Genomic DNA, 25,162 nt, shown 5'->3' with positions numbered 1-25,162 from the left:
TTACATTTGGAGCTTAAGCCCAGATTCAGCGTAGAAATAAACTTTGCCCGGCCGCCTGCCTGACGACAAACCTCCTTAAGAATAGGTACTATTAATTTCTATCAGCTATGACAAAGTTAAGTGTCCTTTAATCGTCTTATACGACATCCACGGGAGGATAAGGAGCGGGCCTACTCTACGGGCAGATCCACACGGCGTGTGGATCTGCCCTAGTAGAGTAGTAGTAGCCCGGTGAACTGGTCCGCGATAGTGTTGAGCCGGTAAGTATAAGAAAGATGCTCGCAGTCGCAGATAAATTACGACGTAGCTTAGTCTTCTATGCAGTTATACAAAATTATAAAGTTCATTCACCTCGCCCACGCTGTAAAAACATGGCAAAAATAAACTTATTCTTTTATCGAGTGTGTTATTGTTAAAACTGATGTCAGATTTCAATCAAGTCGCCTAAAGGCATCTAACGTGACTTTTATGAATACCGCCAATTGCAAGCATTTACATCGGTTGCAGTAATAGTATCTGAATTTGATACTACTGACTTTGTGGGCGAAATGGAGGTTTCACTGCAACATTTTCGCAAGAGGTGGGAAATACGCGTGATAATGCGCGCGCACGTACCTATACTTATACAATTTGCGCATCCTTTGATGCAATGCGCTAATTCTCAACAGGTATTTATTACAAGATTTTATTTACTTTTATTTGTAAAAGCTAAACCCAGAAGTACTAGATCTAATCGGAATTATATTGAGGCTAAACCTAGATGTAGATAGCCGAAACGATAACGGCTAAATCTAGGTCTAGCCGTGGTCTAGCCTAACACAGTAAGCTACACTTAAGTGTAACCAACTAAGACTGGCTAGACTAGGTAATGTCGGCTAAACCTACGTGTAGCTGTCATTCATGTGTGTCATTCATATATCTCTTTCTGTCAATGACAAATTTTATAAAGTGCGATAGTGACAAAACATAGTATATGCTTCTTTTTTATAAATAACGGGGCTAGTTATTGGCATCGTTTAGTAATTTAATGCATTCTCAAAATGTTTTGATAGTTCTCAAATCAATCACTTGAACAAATATTAAATCGTTGAAATATGTTGAGATATGAACTGGATTAGCTAGATATAACATTTTATTCATAAATAGTCACCATAGTCGACTCTGGCTCAAAAACCTTAACCTACAAACTGCCATGTCTGATCCTGGGGCCAGTTCGCGTCGACACGGAGGATTTTGCGCAAGCCCTTCAGCTGCGCGCGAGTCGGAGCACAGATCAGTGTACATAGTGCGCGCATGCGTGTAGGTGCAAACGTGCGCTGCGTCGCGTCGTCGCGCCCATGAAAAACGAAAACGTGAGACAATTTCTGCGGCCAGTATCTTAAATTTTAAGGAGATTTATTTATTTGGTCAAATTTTAATAAACTTTGCCAGAGAATCGTAAAATTACGCGAAGAGTACAAAAAGGGTCAGACTTTTGTAGTCCTAGAAAAAATAGAACACTGCCGAAAATATTCAATGTAGGCTGAACATTTTTTGGTCATTTCTCGACAATTTATTTTTCAAATAAAGTGTGCAGATGTAGTGTTATCTATTAATTAAATGGTGCTATTATAAGGACCAATCTAGTTATTTTTATTGATTCGGACTTATGTTTCAAAAAACTTATTCAGGTAAGTTACTTGAGGCTTTGTTATATTTAGAAAATATAATTATCCATTATAAATCCATTTTAAAATACTTTATTATATATATTTTGTTTTAAAATTAATAAACACCTCGGTTCTTTCTCTATATTAAATCTTTAAGTTTATTGTGAGCTGGCTATGTTGGAAGCTTCTAACACAGATATTGCGTACTTAAACGATACTTCAAACGAAACTTTAGCCACTATCTACTACCACGATATAAGTTAAAGAATAAACAAGTAATTTTTCCTTTCTATTCATTTTCCTATGGACAATCGACATATTGTAACTCACACAAAAATATCATATGCTGAAATATTTTTTCTCAAGTCAACTGACTGATCCACAAATGCTCAACCATTTAAACGAAAACCTTCATGACATTCGTAACTTAAAAATATAAATATAGATAAATAAATTATTGTCGCGTGCTGCGACTAGTTATAGTATAGTTCTAGTACTTATGGAGTATTCATTTACGTTTGACAGCTCCACAAATTCTGAGAAACGATATCCTCCTAGATTCTGGTATTTCAAAAATCAATCACCATATATACAGTGAAATAATTTAGAAGTTACCCTGACTTCTTGTGATGAGAGAGATCATTTATCTGTCTCATAGATAGAATTATTGAATTTATTATTCCATCCATATTTGAATTTATTATTCCATTAATCTACATTCCAAATTCATGTTAGCAAACGTTAACTGGATAGATATTCTTAAACGGATTAGCAAAAGCTAGCAAGAAAATTGAAATTCCATCGAGGATTTAAATTTGCGGATATCCAGTGTCGAAGAACATTGATAGGCTAACAGATCGATACATTTTCCAGGTCAATCCAACTCTTACAAATTGTGATACTGACTGGAAAAAATACTAGTTTTGGGAGGTTACAGCGTTTGCTTAAAATCATCAAACTTCTTGTTCTGTGCCCTGTCTTACGTTTGGTGTTATCACTGCATAGTATAAAACAAAGTCGCTCCCCGCTGTCTGTGTGTCCCTATCTATGCTTAGATCTTTAAAACTGCGTAACAGATTCCGTTGCGAGGTTTTATTAATGGATAGTATGATTCCTGAAGAAAGTTTGTATGTATGTAGATATATTTATCCGAGTGAAGTAGGTACGTGTGGGGGTAAGTTTCCTTCTCCTTAGTAATTCTTTTTGGAGGGAGAGGAAAACATATGCCAGCTGCTTCTCTTTGCGCGCAAATTGGAAAAGTCGAACAAGGGAAACTACTATTAACTGGAGACTCTTCTCAAAGGCATGTCTGGCAACTTATTATTGCATCTCAATTACACTACAACCCCCATACAGCACTTTTGCAACTCTTAACTATGTCTATCCCGTAAGGAAATAAACTCGTGATACTACTGTACGTAAGTTTCCTACTACTGGTTATAAATATCTTACAACTAGCGGCCCGTCCCGGCTTCACTCGGTTAAAAACATAATAAATTACACCCCTAAACCTTCCTCAGGAATCACTCTATCTATTGGTCAAAAAGTTTTTGAGTTTAGTGCGAACAGACAGACAGATAGACGCGGTAGAGGAGTTTGTTTTATAATATGTAAGGATAACTTTATCAATGCTTGCTTACAAAAAAATTGAATTTGCATTAGGACATAGTCCTAATCAATAGAGGTGGTCATCTGTAAACAATGAAGAAGTCACGGGTGTATGTCTGTCTGTAATAATAATTTGGTAATAGCCGATTTACCAATAGACCTTGAACGAAGAGCCATATGTAATGTTATGTACCGCCACTTACTCGTAGTGGATCTTTCAATCAACAAACGAGAAATAGACGTATTCAATAATATTTATATCTGTATAATTATAACAAATTATAAAGGAAGTAACAATGTTCTTCCGTTACTATTCCGTATCTATCTAGTAATCATGATGTTCCGTTACTAATTTTACATTAAAGTTTACGAACACAGTAATCCTCATTTACATTGGCGTGTTTTAGGTAAATTATGAGTTTGAATAATTATTAATTCGACGTTAGTTATGTATACGTTACACTCTATCCAGGTAGTAGATAAATAAAATAGCTGCTGGGCTTCGTTCCCATGGGAATTTCGGAATAAAAAGTAACCAATGTGTTATTACAGGTTATATTCTACCCGAGTACCAAATTTCATAAAAATCTGTCCAGTAGATTTTGCGTGAAAGAGTAACATTAAGACACACAGAATCGCAACCACGGAAGCGAACTCCCGGGGCGCAGCTAGTAATTTATAAAATTACATTTGAGGAATCTATTTTATGAATGTAAAATGTTGTAATTAAACTAATGTATAAAAGTCACTTAAATTCACTTAATGCTACTTAGCTCATCACATCATTATCCTCCAATAAAAGCGCACTGTGAATCATATTTACTTTCGTAATACGCACATTAATATTATAATAGTTTGTCGTCACTAGTTGCAAAACGTTTTCTTTATGGCAGACTTAACGATTATTCTTGCCATTAAACCAACATGGGCGATATGCGCAGAGTTCGATTCCCAGCCTAGTCAAGATGGCAAGAAGATTAAATGTTGCTTTTTTAATTGTTGTCAAAAAAAAATCAACTAAAATACAGCACATGACATATTACAAGTACTCAAGCAATATCTGTATATGTAAATAAGAATTTTTTTTTGGTATCTCTAATTATAAGCATAAAAATTTAAGCCAGAATGTAACTTTATACATAATGATTTTTAAGCATAACCTTATTACACATAACGGTTTACCTAACCTAACCTAAAAGATAATTATGCCTCATTTATCCATATGCAAAAATCAATTATGCCTTAGACCTATTGCACCAAAGAACAATATGCACAAAACAAATTATACGAAAAAAAGAACTTTAAAGAAAACATTAGGTACTTCTATCAGTCTTCACTGGGCGCATCGTTGCCCAATATTTGGTACATGAGCCATGGAATTATGATGTGTCAATTTTACGGCAAAACAGCAAAGATCTGATCGGTTTCGTAAATATACACGCAACAATTGGCGACATGTGTTACATACTCGTGTGTTTGTGAGTTACTAGTAATAATTAATAAACCTTTGGTCTAACTGTGCTTTAGCCGTAGCAAATCCTTAAAACTCTTTTGTTGTTTTCCGATCCTAAGCTATATTTGTGTGAAAAAGACGATGAAAACTTAATTTCAAGTATAATTTCAAACTTTATCGTATCATTTATTAACGTTAGTAAATTCATATCTTTTTACACGACTGCCCAAAATAATAAGTGTTATGTTTTAAGGATTCAAATTTGTATACGTATGGGAGTTTATTGAAGTGAAAACTTCTTTAACGGCGTTGTGCACTTTTTGTAAAATGGGTAAAAAATGTTAAACTCGCCAGGGACACGTGACCTGATCGAAAATTCGTAAGACGTCAAAAATGCACAACATTAACATTCAAGTTTTCACTTCTGCCGGTACTCCCGGAGTGCTACCCGTTTTTTTAAATTATTAAACGCCATTATTATATGCGAGGTGTTTTGTTGCGTATCCCGCAATATGTTCCATTTACGACAATATGTCATGTAAATATAGAAAATCTCATAAGTATTTTGTGCTTGTACGGTGCTATACAGTCCCGTTCGACCAATTTCTAAATAATATTGGGTTACTGGCATCACTTTCCTGCTTGGGCGACTGGGATCGCGGTCCGAATTTTTTCCAGTCCATGTCCATGACTCGAGATATCACGACGCACGACGCAATCATAAACTGTACTTGTTTCTTGAACAAACAAGTTGTTAAATAACTCGGACAGAAAAAAATTTAGCAATTCACATTAATTTTATGACAGCCTTTGTCACACTTCGATGTCACGGAGGCCGTAATAAAAAAACCTACATTACATACATCACATACAAGATGCCAGACCCCATTGCAACCTTGAGCTCCGTTGTCCTCCTTCGCATTGACGTCCGTTGACGTATCAACGCAAAACAACGTAAGTAAATCGTATGGAGTTTCAACACGATAGAAGTGGTGGTGAACTAGTGTTAAATATATTCAGGCAACCAATCAAAACGTGTCAAGTTGAACCTTGCTTATGCCACACGAGTTTGGACACCATTCCGGCCCATGTATGCATGTCATTATATGGGTCAGATTGGTGAACATGTCATGTTTTCATAGACCACTTCTTTTCGGTAAAGGAAAAGGTCGCGTGGAATGCTGCTATCGAATCAATGATTTATCGGCTAGTAATGCACAGTGTAATACCAAACTACTCCCATTAATATGGCCTATTATATACAGTGTTTTGTTTCGTGAATAACAGTACCCTCACCAAGGAGTATGAAGGAGTAGAATAAAATCATGAAATAAAGCTTGAAAAGGCATTCCTCTCAGAGAACCGATATTAATTTAAAAAACTTTATTAGAAGTAGACACTGAAATGTATGCTTCAGAGCATTTAGCACTATAAGTGTATAATATAAAACGAATAATTACATGAAATTACGAGTATCTGTTGCAGCTGTAAAGTATTTCATCGCTTTTTCGACATTATTACTTGAAGATAAGTGGTTTTCTTTGAGATCAACACGAGAGAGATGTGTCAAGCTATAATGGCATCTCTTGCGTTATGACAACTTAAAAATACATAATAAATAATACTTGAAAAACAATCAGCTAAAGCAAAAATGGAAGACAAAAGAATAGTTAATAAAAGCACAGCAGAAGACAATGTTAGAAAATTAATTAATGATTAATTTATGACATTGTGTATACTCCGTGAGGTATAAATCAAAATTATAGTACATACTATTATAGTACTCGAATTACGAGTAGGTAGATCGCATAATCGTAAAAATTACATCATCAATTCGCTTGCATTCGTTTCCAAATGAAAATTATTAATTAAAGGAAACATACATTTTCGCGACTTACTAGATCAGAGCTTCCTATGCACTTGGCCAGGTATCCTAGAATCTTGTCCTTGCTGTGGACCCCTCCGAGCTATTCCGATTAGCGCACCATTTGTAATAGCACCGAGTAGAATTTTTGCGTACTAACATTGTTATTCGGGAAATAATTCCAAGAGCATCTCGACCTAAATACACTAGTTAGTAAGGGTCACTAATGATGGGATCTACATATTTGTTTTAAATAATCCCTTCTTATATAGCTTAAGTTTTGCCCAAAGTGTCCATCACTGGTTACTAATTTATTGATTAAAAAATAAAAAATGATATTCATTTATTTCTCAAATAGCACCCAAAAATATTGATGGCTTGGATAGACGGAACAGATAACGTGCCATTCGGATCGGTGCTATTCCAAATAGCGCGCTAAACGGAATAAAACTCTTCACATAAAAGTACCTACGTAGTTCTCAAAGAACAAATGGTAAACCGACCAAGGCAAGAGGAAGGCGCTGGATTGGTTGCGCAATAGAAACCAGCGTCCTCTCGCAGGCTGCAGTTGTACGATACAGTACGTACCTATTGCAGTGAAAGTGCAATATGCTGTTATGGCTGCATTCAAACTATCGGCGACAGTAAACCGCGTTCTCATTAACTACATGGTTTCATGCAACACATAAACTCCGTTTGTTACATGTTGGTTTTACGTGTACAGTCACATACTTATCTGCCTTTGATTCTATTATCTGCCTCTGTACCCTAAATTAATGAAATGTTTTTTCGCTAGAAACATATTACATTTAGTATAGTATAATAATAACGATTGCAACATTTTATTCTAGACAACATCAAGTTCTATAATCGGTGTCTTCCAAGTGAAGGATAATGTTATATGAAGACTGTTATGTCAACTGGCCTTTTACGCTATGAAAGAACTGTAAGATACAATTAGATATAGCAGAAGGTTTCCTAATTTCACAAATTGTACCTACTGGACCCACTATTTAGTGTGAGTTAGTGGTTTTATTGAAGGAAATGTAGGAAACCTGATCCTGGACTCAGACGGCGTGGTCCCGGTTGTATTTACAGTCGTTAAAACCGCAATGGGCCCACATGCTGAGTCATGGCCCATACTCCCTATCCATCCATAGGTGCCTGTGCCCCAGCAGTGGGGACGTTTAAATGGTTGATAATTATTATTATTGTCATAGATTTAGCAGTCCGGCATTATTTCATTACGTACCTACTACTTAGAGGCGTTCTATTTTCAATGGACTTTCCAAAAATAATATAAATGGCTATACATAATATACAAGGGAACACCCTTGTATATTATGTATACATATTATGACAATCTTCAGAGAAACAATTAAAACGTTCCTGTTTTAATTTTATGTTCTGCATGTCTAACTATCAATAGTACACGCCATGACAATGGTTAAAAGAAGTCGTCGTTAAATTTTACTAGTATTTTGATCAATGTCCGTTGAAAATAAGAACGATATTTTTTACCAGTTTCCACGAAATAACATGTAGATTTACCTTCATGTCTGACAAAAGATCTCAATGACGTGTGATTATTGAATACCATGAGAACTTTGCGTCTGGTGGAAACGAGGCAAAGTTATGAGGCAAAAACCCAACCTTATTCTCATTAGTTCAATACTAACATGAATAAGTACCGGTATCGGTGAGCTCTATACTATATTCGGAATAAGGATCAATGGATACTAAACCTTGTTCATTATCAAAATATTCAACATAAAACTTTGTTTTGTTTTTTTAAAACATTTGTCCACACTAAATATGTTGGCATGCATCAAAAATGTTTTTGCTTTCTGTGCCTAGTGGATAACACGTACACAAATTACCCCCGCGAGCAAGATAACATCATCCACCATTTGTTTTGTGCTAGATAAACTATTTGCTAGATAAGTTTTGTCCACGTGAAACATGTTTCCGAAACAATATGAATGTGTTTTTGTTCAATATTTTAAAGAATTTTAGATTTGTTGAATGTTTTACAATTTTTCGTATAATAAATCCGATCAATTTGGGGCTCAAGCGGTAATAACAATAACTATACTTCTATTATTTCTAATTGTAAATTATGTGTTGCTTAGTATCATTGTTCCCCAAGTTACAAACAACAATAGTTACAAAAATAAAAGAGATGTAGTATTTGAAGTTATGTGTGCGAAAATATTTTATTATTACAGTAAAAGATACTTTTTTTTTGTTGCGAAAGAAAAACATGATGGCATTTGAATATACCAATTTCATAAGAATAAAACTAAATAGCGTTATATCACTGTTTAATAAAAAGTACTAGCTTTGTGTCAGTATTGAAAAACAACTCATTTTTACAAAAATGACATTTTCAATTCGTGCCAAAAAAGATCATGCCCGTACAGGAAAACGTTGAGGAGTTCCCTCGCTTGGAGCAGATCGTAGGTGCACCATCGGGTCATGCTTATCCTAATAATGCATTGTTAGCATATTAAACTAAAAGTTTAATTATATGATTACTAGCTCTCTAAATCTCTCCATACCATAAATCGCCTCAATCCAATGCTCCGTTTCGATACGAAAGAAGGATAAACAAACACCCTTTCCTATCCATACTTCCATACCTACTAATATTAAGAGTGCGCACGTTTTCTCGGCTAAACCGCTGGGCCGATCCGGATGAAATATGAGATAAAAATTCTCAACGATCCTGAGTCAAACATATGGAGACTAATCTAGTTTATAATATACTAGTGGCCCGTCCCTGCTTCGCTCAAGTAAAACCTTAATAAATTGTACACCAAAACCTTCCTCAGGAATCAAACTATATACAAATATAGCCCGCATCAAAATCCGTTGCGTACTTTTAAAGATTTAAGCATACATAGGGATATAGAGACAGAGAAAGCAACTTTGTTTTATACTATGTAGTGATGATAGTAATAGTGAAATACGAATGTATGGACAAAATGATTACGCATTATTGCTTGACGATTTTTAAATTTAATTATTACATTTACGGTTTTGGTGGGTGACATTCAACAGAATAATTATCATCCTTGCACATCAACATATCATCGTGTACCTTTGACTCTCACTTGAGTAATCGTAAAGGTTACTGATAATGACTTTAAGAATTTTACTTGATTTCTGAAGATATTTCGCCAGATAATAAGCATATTGCCAATCAATTTATAGTCTCTTGTGTAATTATTCCTCACTTTGAATACAAAAGGTAGAGATGTATTCTATTTATATAATATAATAGTAAATAAAATATTCACCTTACGCCCTTAACCTCACGTATACCACACAACAATAGTCTAAACAATACAGTTTTGCGCAAATCTGCACATCCCTTGACATGTTAATGTAATAGGATTTGACAGATAATTGACAGATGTTTACAAATTATAATGGTTCAACTTACATATATTTAAAAACCAATTTACCTAACTCGCGCATTAAAATATAATACATATGAGCTGAATATAATATACAATATGTATATAGTACATATAGTATAGATTATATATGAGCTGTTTAAAAATGCAAATCTGCACATCCCTTGAAAGTTAATGTGGTAGGATTTGACAGATAATTGACATATGTTTACAAACTATAATGTTTCAACTTGCATATATTTAAAAACCAATTTACCTAATTCACGAAATTTAAATAGAATACATATGAGCTGAATACAATATAATTATATATGTTGTTTAAAAATATAGTAATTAAAAAAAAGATCCAGGAAACAGGTGATGACAGATTGACAATTAATATTTGTACCAATATGGTTAACTAGCTTTTGCCCGCGGCTTCGCCTACGTGAATTTCCCACGGGAATAGATTTTTTAACGGGATAAAGCTACCATATGTCACACTCCGTACTTCCAACTACATGTATGCAAATTTCAAGAAGATTGGTTGAGCAGATAATGCCTGAAAAGGCAATTAAACTAACACATTTAAAAACTTACTTTCGCATTTACAACATTAATTAGGAAGTTAGGATTATTGTGGAGTCAATTACTTGACAATGCTGAAACAAATGTAGCCGTTATAGTATCATATTCCATTCTGGAAAGTTTTGACATTTTAAACAATAGATTTTCTACTAGTAACTTCTTTGTTCTGTAAATTGGACCCTTCATGATTAACGTAATCTACACTTGAAGGACCTGCGCGGTAACCTTTGGGTACTACGCGTACGATGTCACAAGCTTTTACATAACCATTACGTGGTAAGTTGGTACGCGACGATGTGAGTACTTTGCAAATATAGCAATGTAGGCCAACGCATTGTTGATTCTCCGACGAGTTGACCTTTGTTCTGAAATGTCTTTTTTATTTAAGACAGCCTCAATATCTGTAATAATTTCACTGGGTGAAATCCTCCCAATTTTATCCAGCCAGTCCTATTTTATTTATTTAAAAAAATGTCATGGACTTTTGAGATGTACGGTACTTTTGGTTCAGTAATAAACTAGCTTCGATTGAACTCGGTTTCACTAATCACCCGCTACATACGCATCAATGGCGACGAGGATGGGATAATATGCCCACCAATTTCTACAAGCCAGCCGTATTTATCTTAAAAACTTTTAAATTTGTAGTTTTTTATAAGCTACGAACTATAGAAATTGATTCTGTGTTATGAACTTACCTTCAAGCTACGCTTAAAAGTCGATATATGCATAAATCCTTCAAATAATATGCCTTGAATGAATTAGTTTCACAATGTTCGATAAGATAAGATAGTTTGGTTACGAAATAAACACATCATAATAATCTAATACCGGTCAAAGCACGAGTAATAATTTTAATTCGTACCAAATTTTTTGTGCAGTAAAATTATTACAAACAAAGAAAATACTAACAGTTAACTTTGAGGAAAATTTCAATAACATGCTTTGTACTACTTAATTTTTTTTTAATTGAAGGTTCCTCCACAAATTTTCAGAAATAAAAGTTCTCATTAAACTCGATCCAGGGTCTCAATCCTTCTGGTACAACCAGCTGACATGAAAATCAATAAACAAAAAGATTTGAAAGGAACCTACCTTGAAAGTGAACTATATTGTATATCTAATATTAGGAAGGAAATAGCTAAATCCGCAGTTCACTTGTATATTGACCGTGACTTACATCTAAAACCAGTTTGATTTGAGTACGATTAAACTTACACTAATATATAGAAAACATTGGAAGGTATTTGGACAGCATTCATATAATTCCAAACATTATGTTATTGCATAATTTTAATGAATTCATTCATTTGAATTCATGGAACAAAAACGTATTATCCATTTGATATCAATCGTTCTAAATTTAAATTTTTCAATGGTGTTAATTCTAGTGTGTAGTATTAGAAACTCAATTGACCATCCAAGCAACATATTCACTTGAAACAATTGTGACTAACGACATTTTTTCTCATAATTCCAGTTCGAATGCCAAAATCCTGATCAACAATGGGGGTGCTATCGGTGGCATCGACTGCTGCGAAGTCAGCCCTGACCATAGCTGGCATCGGGAAGCTGTCCTTCATACCTCTCATGCTGGCCACCATGGCTTACTTCAACTACGACCTGGTCGACCCTGAGAACAGACCATTTAACCAGAAACATTTGAGGGAGATGTATGATTTTGTGATAGTGGGAGGCGGTTCAGCCGGGTCGGTGCTGGCGAACAGATTGTCAGAAGTGGAAGGCTGGAATGTTCTGCTGTTGGAGGCAGGAGGTCACGAGACTGATATCAGCGATGTGCCATTGCTATCATTGTATTTGCACAAGAGCAAGTTGGATTGGAAATACAGGTATGACGTTGTTGTGGAAAGAAATAGCAAATATAAATCCCCAATATGTTCTTCCATACTGATCTTAGTCAAAGAAATATTTTATAACGTGTCAGCTGACAAAATTTAATTACTAGGAAACATTAATTTCGATAAACTAGCCATACATTTCATTTACAAAATTGAGCTTTAGCTAAAAGCGCTAGTAATTTTGTAGCTAAGGTGATTTTTAAGTCCGAAATACATTTTATTACAGAAGTCAACCTCAAGACACGGCCTGCCAAGCCATGATAGATAAGCGCTGCGCCTGGACCAAGGGAAAAGTCCTAGGAGGGTCATCAGTTCTCAATACCATGTTGTACATTAGAGGAAACAAACGAGACTTCGACCAATGGGAGTCATTCGGAAACCCTGGCTGGGGTTACGAAGACGTTCTGCCGTATTTTAAGAAGTCCATGGATCAGAGGAACCCTTATCTTGCGAAAAACAAAAGACATCATGCCACAGGTAAAGTGATATGATTATGTTTAAAAGTGTGTCCATTTTGTGGACCCATTAATCGCAAAATGGTGATGTCCATGACCTGGTACAAGGGCTACACTAGCTGTGTCAGATGTGCCTCATTTTGAATATAATCATCAACAATTATTACCGACACGAAGATGACAAGTTTTAATTAATTACAAATTATGCAGTCATCTACTTATGCACGTAATTGCACGTCAATTGGAAGCAGTATCTTGCACTCGTGGGAACCCCTCGTGCTATAAATATATAGGTTATATATTCTATAATGTACCAAGTTTCTTATGAAATCTGCGCAATCTATTTTGTTATACGAATTACAAACATTCTCACACACATGCACACACATCCAAACTTTTAGGCCTTATCTCTGACATTGCAATTTTTGATGATCCATAGCATACTGTGAGTACTCAGTATTTTTGTTGCAAAAACTATTACTAATATGCGAACGAGCATGTTGGTGTAATTAAATTCTTGCGATCAATAAAATACTATAACCTTAATAACTGCGATATAATTAACACTAATAATCATATCGATATTTGATATCTCATTCCAGGTGGTTACCTGACCGTGCAAGACTCGCCATACAACACACCCATCGGCGCAGCTTTCCTGCAAGCCGGTGAGGAGATGGGCTACGATATTGTGGACGTGAACGGAGCACAGCAAACCGGTTTTAGTTGGTTTCAATTCACGATAAGACGAGGTACCCGATGCTCGACTGCTAAAGCCTTCCTTCGTCCAGTGAGGTTACGATCAAACCTTCATGTCGCTCTATTCGCGCACGCCACAAAAGTTTTAATAGACAAAGAAAGTAAAAGAGCATTTGGAGTAGAATTCTTTAGAGATGGGGAAATGCAAGTAGTATACGCTAAAAGAGAAGTAATTTTAGCAGCTGGTGCTGTAGCGTCACCTCAACTGCTTTTGTTGTCTGGTGTTGGGCCCAAAGAACATCTCAAAGAAGTAGGTATAAATGTTATTCACGACTCCCCTGGAGTTGGCAAAAACTTACAAGACCATATAGCCGTTGGAGGCATAGTATTCAGAATAGACTATCCAATCAGTTTAGTTATGAACAGACTTGTTAATATAAATTCAGCGTTACGTTATGCTGTTACAGAAGATGGTCCCTTAACCTCTAGCATTGGACTAGAAGTAGTAGCGTTCATAAATACAAAATATGCAAACAAAACAGAAGATTGGCCCGATGTAGAATTTATGATGACTTCTTGTTCGACTCCTTCTGATGGAGGAACGCAAGTCAAAAAAGCTCACAGTCTAACCGACGAGTTTTATAATGAAGTTTTCAGCGAAATCAACAACAAGGACATATTCGGGATTTTTCCGATGATGTTACGTCCAAAAAGTAGGGGCTTTATAAAATTGAAATCTAAGAATCCTTTTGATTATCCCTTGATGTACCACAACTATTTGACGCATCCAGATGATGTGGGTGTTTTAAGAGAGGGTGTGAAAGCTGCTATTGCTGTAGGGGAAACTCAAGCTATGAAGAGATTTGGCGCAAGATTCCACAGTAAACCAGTGCCGAATTGCAAGCACCTACCACAATTTACTGATGAGTACTGGGATTGTTTTATTAGTCAATATACTATGACGATATATCATCTCTCGGGTACAGCAAAAATGGGTCCATCTACTGATCCTATGGCTGTAGTCGATCCTCAGTTACGGGTGTATGGTATAGAAGGCCTACGTGTCATAGATGCTAGTATAATGCCCACGATTACAAATGGAAACCTTAATGCTCCTGTCATAATGATTGGAGAAAAAGGTGCTGATCTAATAAAAGAATCTTGGTTGCCAAAGAGAAATAGCAGATCAACTGTATGTTCAAAAATGAATTTAAGCAACATAACAAATGTTCCATTTTGTTCAACAAAAAGATGATATTAACATAGATTGCTTCTAGTAGGCCATATTTTAGTAATTAAGACCAAGAGGGTAAATCATAAAAAAATAAAGTATACTTTAAGTTAAAGTATGTTTTGTCACTATTGCATTTTACAATATTTGACATTGACAGAACGAGTCAAAAAGTACGCTTTATCTTTTTTATGAATAAGGGGGTAGGAATTTATTATGTAACACCAAAATATTTTAGTGATTGTGATATTAAAACGGTATCTGAAAATTAGCAGTTACCATAACTTTTCTAGTCTTAGAAATCACAACTATAGATTGATACGATATGTTACTTAATTGTTTTAGTAAATGTAGTAAATTGGTTTTAATGATCACAGAAAACATTGAGAAATGGAGCTATTCTATTTATAAAATGTACACCATGTAAATATATAATAAAAATGTAATATAGAAATAATGTACAAATGGATAGCAAAATGGTTATACTATGCACTTTATAATTATATTGTAAAAGATACATTATACTTCTATAAATATGAAACTTTACTAAATAATAAAAAGAAACATCTTGCACCTTACGCTTAACACTAATATAATTTTAAATGGATTTGTTATACATGTCACACATGCTTTTTAACTTATTTTGGAAAATAATAATGACATGAAAAAATTCTAATATAATTTGTTATAAATGCTTCATTCTGAAACTGACAAATTAATTAAACGTGGCTTTGACAGACATTTTAACAAAATCAAAAATATATACTTTGAGTTTTTTTTTCAACATAATTACACGAAAATAGGTTAAGCAAGAAGTTTGTTTTTTCTATACTTCCCAAAATGGCGGCTTCCTGGTAAGAGGTATTGTTATAATTTTTGTTTAAAAAAGTAAATTGTCTGTTATATCAAATAAAAATTGTATACATATTTTATTTAAAAAATATATATTAAATACTTAAAATGAAATTTTTTAATTTAAAGGTATATAAGGTAATTGAAACAGGGTCAATAGTAAATTCAAAACTGAAATTTTGAATTTACTATTGACCCTGTTTCAATTACCTTATATACTTTAATACAACCCATTATGTACTTACAGCGTTATAGCTGACCTTAGACTATAATTTAATAAGCCTTTTAATGTAATAGGCTAGTTACATAAATCTTCTTGTAGTCAAGTTCAAGATCCATATAATAGTGTCGAAAATCATTGTGATGTAAAAAATAAAATTATATATTTGGATGTTCCTTGAGTGCTTGCACTAATAGATTATGTTACTTTTACTGTCCATTGACACACATACTCGCTATGCTAGAGAAATCAAAAAACCTTATGTAGGGTAGGAGAGCCACCTAGTGATTCATTTTGTGTATCAAATGATTACGCAGTCACGCATGTGTTCTGTTGGTTAGCCGGCTCCACACTGTCATCGAACAGTTTGCCAAACGTTTATAGGGAGCTGGCATTATATGCTTCTATCGGCAAACAGTTCGCCGAACTCGACGGTTTAGATGTACATTGCTGGTTTTAAATTGCTGTAATAAAATGCTCACATACGACCTAGGTACTCAATGTACGTTGATTGTTCGCTCTGTAGAGGATTTTGTTATCATGCTTTACAACTGCTTTGTATTTATTTTCCATCGCGTTTTTTGTCGCGCCGGCATCTGTCGGACTACGGCGATAATGTGTAGGAACTATTAATACTAGTACGAGTGTGGAAAAGTACCTAAGTAAATTAATGGCAACCGCTGTTGCTATTAATGGCAACCGCTGTTGCTAGATGGCGCTCATGAAGTCGTGTCATATAGGTTTGAATGTTACTAAAGATGTCTATGGTAAGAAGATGCGATGTCCATTTTAGAAATAAACGAAAAAAAAAAATTAGTTCGTTAAATATGAAGTCGTATCAGATGCCTGGTTTGAATGTTACTAAAGATGTCTATGATGAGAAGATGATATCCATTTTAGAAATAAACGAAAAAAAAATTTTTTCGATAAATATGGAAAAGTATACACAAAACCGAAGATTTTTAACCATATTCGTCTGCCGTAGATCCATAATCCAAAACCAAAATAATAATTACTAAGCAATCTTTTACACCAGCCCATTTTCGGCTCGATCATTGGAGATTTCGATCAGTCTTGACCTACAATATTGGCACATCTGTCCAGTGGTCTAACAATGATGCTTCATGACACCTACTTGATACCCGATTACAGATTAGTGCACACAAAGTAATGACTTGCACTATATGAGAATATTGAAGTCATTATGCAACTCGCTTACAAGCGTGATTGCACAATGTTTGAACTTCCTCTCAAATAAAGTTTTATGCTGGCTACATATACATATACTGATTCGAATGATACATTGCGTAGTTTATATGACAGCTTTTATTTACCGTATTGAAAAACCAGTAATGTATGCCGAATCCGCCAAAGTTTGGTGAACTATTTGCTGAAAGTGTACATGTATAGCATTAGGCCGATGCAGAGCGAAAAGCGTGATATAAGTATGCGACTGCGCGCGAGCGTATTATTGATGTTGTATTGCATGATATTATATCAATTATTGTACGATTCCATACTATGCAACTGATGCACAATCGATAAGGCATATTTTACACATTTCTGCAAAAATCCTTTTATATTTTATTTCAAATTTGCGAACGCGGATTTAGGCAAAGCAAGAAAATTGGGCCAACTCGTTCCCTACATTCAGTATACAATAATTAAATTGTTTAACGCAAATCCAAAATTTAAAATGATGCTAAATATATTAACAACTAGATGTTGCTCGGGGCTTCGCTCCTGTAGGAATTTTGAAATATATCCTATAGCAATCTTGGATAATGTACCTTACTAATGGTAAAATAATTTTTAAATAGGTTCGGTAGTTTCGTAGATTACCCGACTCAAACATACAAACTCACAAACGCTTGTACCTCTTTATAATAATAGTATAGATTTCTGCACTTCCATATTAGCCGAAGTTCAAAGTTTCTGTAGTCACTTGATAACAAAAGCGGAAATGATTATTACAATGCAGTCATCCATTTTTGCCAACACAACACTCTTCGAAAGGAACTTTATAAATGGGTAAGTGGGCCTGGGCCAGTTACAAGACATTTAAGCTTCATAGCAATTATATAACTTCAAATCGGTCAAAAGGTTATATCATCCGAGAGAACTTTTGTCAAGGGAATCGATATTCATAATTATGATAATATAAGTATAGTTAGCATATTTATAGTGAATTGAAGTGGTAATAAAGTAAGAGTTATCGCATATTCTATGCCACCAGATGAGTTAACTGGCCTATTTAGTACTTATAGTAGAAGATTCATAAATAAGTAAATATACAAGCTTTCGCCTTTGGCTTCACAAGTGTTACGTCGACGTAAAGATAGTTGAATGCCATTAAAATGAATTATTTCCCATTTCCAACAATAGATTATTACAACAAATTGTTTGTAAATTGTACACTGACACTTATCTTCATTATTAGACAAGCAATGTCAAGACGGACGTTGCTTGAAATTATGACCTTTCGAATAAAGAACAGTAGAGGACGTACAATCTAGAGAAATAAATGGAAATGATATAACAAGAAATGAAATAAACGGAAATGACATAAAAAAACCCCCGCCATCTTGACCTCACATACTGGTCCGTGGAAGTTACTTACATCCTCTAATCTGCTAGAAAAAGAACTGATGAACTGAGGGTTACATAGCTAAGTACACTCTCGAATAAATTCTATTTCACATAAAAAAATAGATCAAAATCGGTTCAGCCGTTTGGCTGTCACGATGCCACTGACAGAAATACAGATACACAGACACGTTAAACTTATAACTCGGTTTGCATGTAGGTATATATGTGTATTTAACTCACCCTAGGTGACATTCTGAAGTTCAATTATTAGCTTAGCTTAATTAATTAATTAATAAGACATAATTAATTAATTAGTAAGACAGAGCTACCACTTACCAGCTCCTAGATATCTGAAGGATTGAATAATAGAGAGCCAGAGAGCTAAGACCAAATGTTCGAGCTAAGTTATTGAATAATTGAACTTTATGGCGAATCTACTTCCGCTACATATGGAAATTTATCCTTGCCATGTTGCCAAGTTCTAGATCATATATCGGCATTGGCATTACACATTCAACTGGTGCAACATTTTAGTCGTTTCCCAGTGCAACGGGCATACAAAGTGCATAAGGAAAGTGAGAGGAAATGTCAGGACACCAGGAAGTATAGACGTAACTGATGTTTCTAGAATTTATTACGGTCCCGATGACCCTAGCTCTCGCTCAAGTTTTCTTGCTTTTGTCGCACGTAATGCCAACTCTTGACTATCGGCCTACAGTGTGCCAAACTTGGCGGTTTCGACCTACGTTGCTGGTATTCTCATCCCCATAAATATATCTGTCTGAGTTCGCCAATAGTATGGAGTAGTCATACGATGTCTGGCAGACGCGCTGCTGCAGTCCCTGATAACAACAACGTGGCTGAGCTGTTATTGAGTTCCACATGTACACATAGGTAGATAGTGAGACTTTTTTCGTTAACTCTAGCATTAGTCATTCAACAACATACATATTGCTTGGCTTATTTTAAACAACTACTTTTTGGATCATAAATCACCTTTTTCCAATTTCACAGTTCATGAAGTTTAAAAAGTATATTTCCTTTTTAAAGTGTTTAAAAGATAAGGCTATAGGAGTATGGCGAAGAAGCCTCGATTAAATACTGTTGAATTAAACATTTTCCCTCATTTAAATATTGGCAATAAAACAATTGGTCCAAGTTCTTTTGTTTCACTTTGGCAGGTAGAGCGTGAAAACTATACATAGTAATTTGGTCTTTTGTAGCTACCAACGTAACCGATGAAGGTGTAAAACGACACGTGTTTTAGGGTTCCATATGAAGTCATCAGGCGAAAATACCTAGGTTTCCCCAGTGACAAAGAAATGATGCGGGAATTTCACGTAGTCCTGACAGAAGGGGCAAACTCAAGAAGGCTTTATGTCATCAAATATGAGAAATTGGCTTTTAGCCAATGATGTGATCAGATTAATGAGGACCGTGCAAAGTTGAGGAGAAAAGTAGGAAGTGAATCCAGAGCTCCGATAAATAGGACCGAGAAAGCGCAGAACTCAAAGAGACTGACATACCAATCAATTTTATACCATAAAGGAAAAATATCATACAATAATTAACTTTGTCCATGGAAAAATATTCTGCAGTAATTAGCTTTTTCTTTGTGTGTAAGCTGGCATTACAGCAAGAAAACGCTGCTTGGAAGATTATTTTTATTTATATCTAGCAACATTATTTACCTCACGTAATTGATTATACATTAGAGAACAAAAGAAAATTTTTATTCAGTACACACGTAATTAAAGAATATGCATTACAAAACATATTACAAAATACGTATACGGAACCAGTAATTGTACGTTCTAGCACATTATTCAAATATCAGCATTTTAGGTTGTTATGTAAATAAATAAAGATCGACGACTTTTGAACAATTTAATTTATATTTGCATGTGTCATACATTTGTTATTATGATAAACTATCGACACATAATTCATATCTGTATATGAAGCCCATACTTGAATTTTATATTTGAGAATTACTCATGAATAACAAATAATTAATTTAAAAAACAAAAATCCCGCCTTTATTGTAAGTCCTGGAAAGGTGTCAGTAAAGGCGGGTTTTTTGTTAGGAACATGGGAAGGAACAAATATAAGCTAAATATCGTACCCGAGAATATGAATTAGAGATTTTCGTAATTTTCCATGGTAAAGGGTCAAGACTATTTGGGTGCAAAAAAAAAAATGGTTGCCTGTAAAGTCGGTTTTACGGGCGAAGATTTTACGTGACAACGTCTTTTTACGCGCGCGGCAGACCGATCATAGTTGAGTGGGAGAGAGACGCAAGGCATTCGGCGGGCCTCTCTCTCGTTCGGTGACTCATCGTAACGTTACCGGGCGTTACACTTTTTCATAAGTGACTCCCAGCCGCAACCTAATTTAAGACGTTGTCACGTCAATAACAAAGAATATCAAATAGCGATTGGCTCGCCATAGTTGAATTTTTCGAGTTTCGTAATGTTTACTCTGTCTACCCCGTAAGTCGTGATACTGTACCCTTTAGTACGTACTAGCGGCCCGTCCCGGCTTCGCTCGGGTAAAAACATAATAAAATCGTACATCTAAACCTTTCTTAGGAATCACACTATTTATTGGTGAAAACTGCATGAAAACCCCTGCAGTAAGTAACTATTTCCGTAAGGACAACACCCTCCAACATAGTAATGGCGACGAGAAATTTAATAAATTCTAAATAATAGGGAAGTAATCAGCTTCCATCGTGGTAAATAAAATTTCTCCCGCACTTTGCAATCTGTCCATATCACTGTTGATATACTTGCGGTAATATTCAAGAAGGGTGGGGTTTCAGTGCAGCGATTAATTAGAGAAACACAAAATTTATTAATAAGAATCTTCTCCTTGAACTCAAAAGGTTTCTCAATAAGTATAGTTAATGTCACTTATCAAACATACCGCGGGCGGAGACGTATGCAAGATCTAGTTTATTACAATTTAAAGACTGTTTCCGCCACAAGTGGGACCACACGTAGGGTTCGTAAGTGAATTTCTGACGGATCGGGTAAACGCCCGCTTCACTTTCACTGCCTAACCGTCTAGATTCGCGTCTCGGCCTACATAATATGTATACGTACGCATTGTAACCGTCATCTTAATATTATCCAAGTACAGTACCTGAAAAAAGAAAGTATCAGTTAATTAAATAAATAAATAATTATTATGTAATTCCCAACAAGGTACGTGTGGCTACAGCGTTAATTCTATAGTTTAATAATATAAATAATTGAACTTTTTTGTTGTTATACATCAGCATGCTAGACATACTCTACGATACTGTATGATTTTTGTTACAAAAATATTGTACCTTTATTGACGCCCTTTTTAAAAACATAATTGAAAGACAGGTAAAAGTTAGCAATGGAAAGAAAGGAATGGAAGGAACTTAGCCGACAAGAGCTGAAATGATGATAGTCGATTATTTAAGAAAGATTTATAATTATTTTATTGGGAAAAGTCAAGATATTTCATGTGTGTTCTATTTGAAATATCTTGTTTTTCACGACATAGTCGACATCAACCAATTTTTCAGGAAAGATTTATCAAGGATCATATTCGAAATTTCCTGTTTTTTCACACCGCAGTCTCTAAAAAGTGTAACAATAACTAGCTCAACTGCTTAACAAATGAGCCAAATAAAGTCTGGTTTGTCAAGGTCTACACTATGACATAATGTAATGGATCTTAGTCCAACAAGTACCATTATATCCTCCATCTTTTACATAATAATCAACAGCCTATTTACATTTTATATCTATTATTATTTATTTGCGAATGCTTTTTTTTTCTAAACAACACAAATTAGGACTAAAAATTACAATGACAACATTATATTACAGTCGTTGAATACAGTTTTAAATATTATTGACAGATTAATGCAATTTTTTTTGTGAATGATCGAATTTACAGAAATGGGGTTTTCTTACTGGCGGCTACACACTACGCGGCTACATTCGTCAAATTCGGCATACATTGCTTGTTTATTATGCGGTAAATAAAAGCTCTCATACAAACTACGCAATGTTCATTGAATCGCATCGCCATCTGTCTGAGTTCGGCGATAGTGTGATAAGAAAGAAAGACAATACGTAATGCTTAGTGAAAGAAACAGAAAACCAAAGTTTCCAATAATCCACCAGTGGATTTGAAGGAAACAAAAGTATCTAGGAATCAAATTGAACCCAGTTGATCAATGAAGAAGAAAACGGCATGGCCGGCCATCATATTTACGATGTCATATATCTTTAATATGTAAATCAAAAAGGTTGATCCAAGTGGAAACCGCCCAACCGCCAAATTATAAAGAAAGAGACAATATACAGAGAGAGACAACGTACAGAGCTAACATTATTCTATCAAAATTTATTGAATCGAGGCAAATTTCAATATATTGCCAATTTCACACTAACGCATTTCCTAACACGTTGATATAATAATTACATGCGATTACCAAACTTACGACCTGAGAAGTCATAATTTATCACGTTGCACAAATTCACAAAAAATCAGTATGACTCCATTTGCTTGCACAGTTCGCTATTATTGATAAGGTTACCGTGATTTGGCACATTATAAACTTCGATAATGAAATGTAAGAGACGGAAAGAGAAACAGATCGAGACAGATGATAACGTGGGAGTGTGGGTCGTTAGGCGATTGGGAATACGGTATGGTTCCTAGATAAAATCCATCCTTCTTGTTCTTCATTCACCCTTTCTCCCAGTACATTTGGGGTCGGGTCTCCTCGTACCAGAGACAGTCCCAGTCAACCCGGAGGGGACATAGACACAGTGTCTACTCCGGATTGCCTGGAATTGAGTCTGTCCTTCTGGATCTCCATGTTACTTAGCTACTACCTATTAGAGTATAGACAAAATCCACAATTTTAATGTTACAAATGCGAAAATGTTCTACCTAAGTGCGAAAATCTTTCTGTTACACTTTCAAAGTTCATACATACTTTCGAAAATTTATACCCCCATAGACCAGAAATGGGGGGTGAATGTTTATATGAAAAATGCAGCCGCGGGCGAAGCTGCGGGCATCAGCTAGTAGGTTATATATTTAATGTGACACACGAAGCGGAGTACACACCATTTATTTAACCAACCAATTACTTATTCCGATAGATCCATCTAACTATAAAATTTGTATGTCATTCTATCAATAAATTGCATCAAAATTGATTTCAATAACTCTGGCAACCATAAATTATGACAATTCCGCATTGCATCACGCTGAGATGAGGTACACTTTCCCTTATAAGTGCATATTCTTATGCGTTATAATGAAACCGTGAAATATTTTTTTTTTATATTAGGCCTCGTAAATCATATTTTATGTTCATGCCGATCTTAATTAAATTATGCAACGTCTTATCAGGGCATCAGCCAAACTAAGTGTAGGTGTGATTTGCTGATGGACCCCACGTGGGGTAATAATAATAACCAAAAAATCATACAGATAGCTAACCCTGTTATTCCTAATAAAGTTGGCATACTTTTAGCTAAAGTAGGTTTTGTCACTATCACACTTTATAATATTTGGCATCGACAGATCGAGACGAAACATACTTTAACATATGTTTTTAACTTTTATACGAATAACAGGGTAAATCTTTTGATTTTATGTACTAACTTTATATGTACAATTTATTTTTTCATTTTTCTTTATTTGAATCCTTTTACACAGTTTTGTTGTAGTAAAACATCATAGATCGAACATAGTTTAGCTCCCTAGTGTGTACTACCAGTCGTTAGAAGTCGAAGTCATGTCAAAAGCTTATAGACGTCTCGAATAAAATCTGATCTATGATAGATAATCATATAGATCAGGGCTTCTCTACCGTCTTTAACTTAGTTCACAACATGACTGTGACATGGTACACATACAATAATACATATTTTACATACAAATTGCTCGAATTGCTTTACAGATAGTAATTTTTGAAGAATAAAACATTTTCGATATGACAGTAAGTTTTACAAGCGTGAAGGAGCAGGCTCATTCTCACGCAACTGCGCGGGCGCAGATAGATACGAATCATTTAGTACAGTCGGATTCATTACACGCGGTAGCCTCGACAGATAGACTGAGTAGATGGATGACTCACGCGACTCAGAGGGAGACCTCTCATCCTCGTATGATACCGGTTATATTCGGGGCTGTGAGGCCGCGAAAACCGAGGTATGAGTGAGTAGATGTGTGACTATAATGGAACAACGAATACATAGAATTTATTTCCACATTTACAAAGACTCCACATGACTATCAACAGGAGAGCACTTTAAATATTGGTCGGGTCTGTATAATCTGTAATCATATCTTACAAATTCAAATATGTGCCAATGCACCTAATTCAGTTGACTGTACATACATAGTCCATAGACAGTGATCTACAGCTGCAGCCAACACTTTCATTTCTCGTAACAGATAGGGAGACGAGGAAGCGATGACTCAGACAAGGGTGTAAACTAGCAAAACGTCTTATATGCAACTGGACTCTTCCGTATTGACTTCTTACTTTCTTATCGAGTTATTGCCAACACTAGTTTCAGATTTTATTCGAAACGCCTAAAGGCATCTGACTTGACTTTTACAACTACCTACCGCTATCTAATGGTAAGTAATACATTATCATGGAAACGAAAGCGACGTAAAATCT

General features: G+C 35.1%; 2 protein-coding genes across 3 annotated transcripts in view; one reads left to right on the top strand and one right to left on the bottom strand.

The window, feature by feature from the left end:
• Flo2 (Flotillin 2) overlaps positions 1-25,162 on the bottom strand; it is a 198,038-nt gene that overhangs the window by 54,061 nt on the left and 118,815 nt on the right. The gene's annotated exons all lie outside the window — the stretch shown is intronic.
• LOC128679421 (uncharacterized protein) lies at positions 1,274-15,744 on the top strand. 2 transcript variants are annotated; one of them, XM_053761660.1, is made up of 4 exons: positions 1,274-1,670; positions 12,044-12,413; positions 12,649-12,899; positions 13,480-15,743. In XM_053761660.1, exons 2-4 carry the CDS (start codon positions 12,070-12,072, stop codon positions 14,829-14,831), a joined length of 1,947 nt encoding a protein of 648 aa, XP_053617635.1. In that variant the 5' UTR covers positions 1,274-1,670; positions 12,044-12,069; the 3' UTR covers positions 14,832-15,743. The 2 variants fall into 2 exon arrangements, with proteins under 2 accessions (XP_053617635.1, XP_053617637.1); XM_053761662.2 differs by lacking the exon at positions 1,274-1,670 and adding an exon at positions 11,712-11,806 and having other exon boundaries at positions 13,480-15,744.

This window comes from Plodia interpunctella, chromosome 21 (genome assembly GCF_027563975.2).
Source record: "Plodia interpunctella isolate USDA-ARS_2022_Savannah chromosome 21, ilPloInte3.2, whole genome shotgun sequence".
In the NCBI taxonomy this organism is placed as follows: Eukaryota; Metazoa; Arthropoda; class Insecta; order Lepidoptera; family Pyralidae; genus Plodia; species Plodia interpunctella.
The sequence above is the reverse complement of the archived record's forward strand: the minus strand, read 5'-3'. Positions and strand labels throughout refer to the sequence as shown.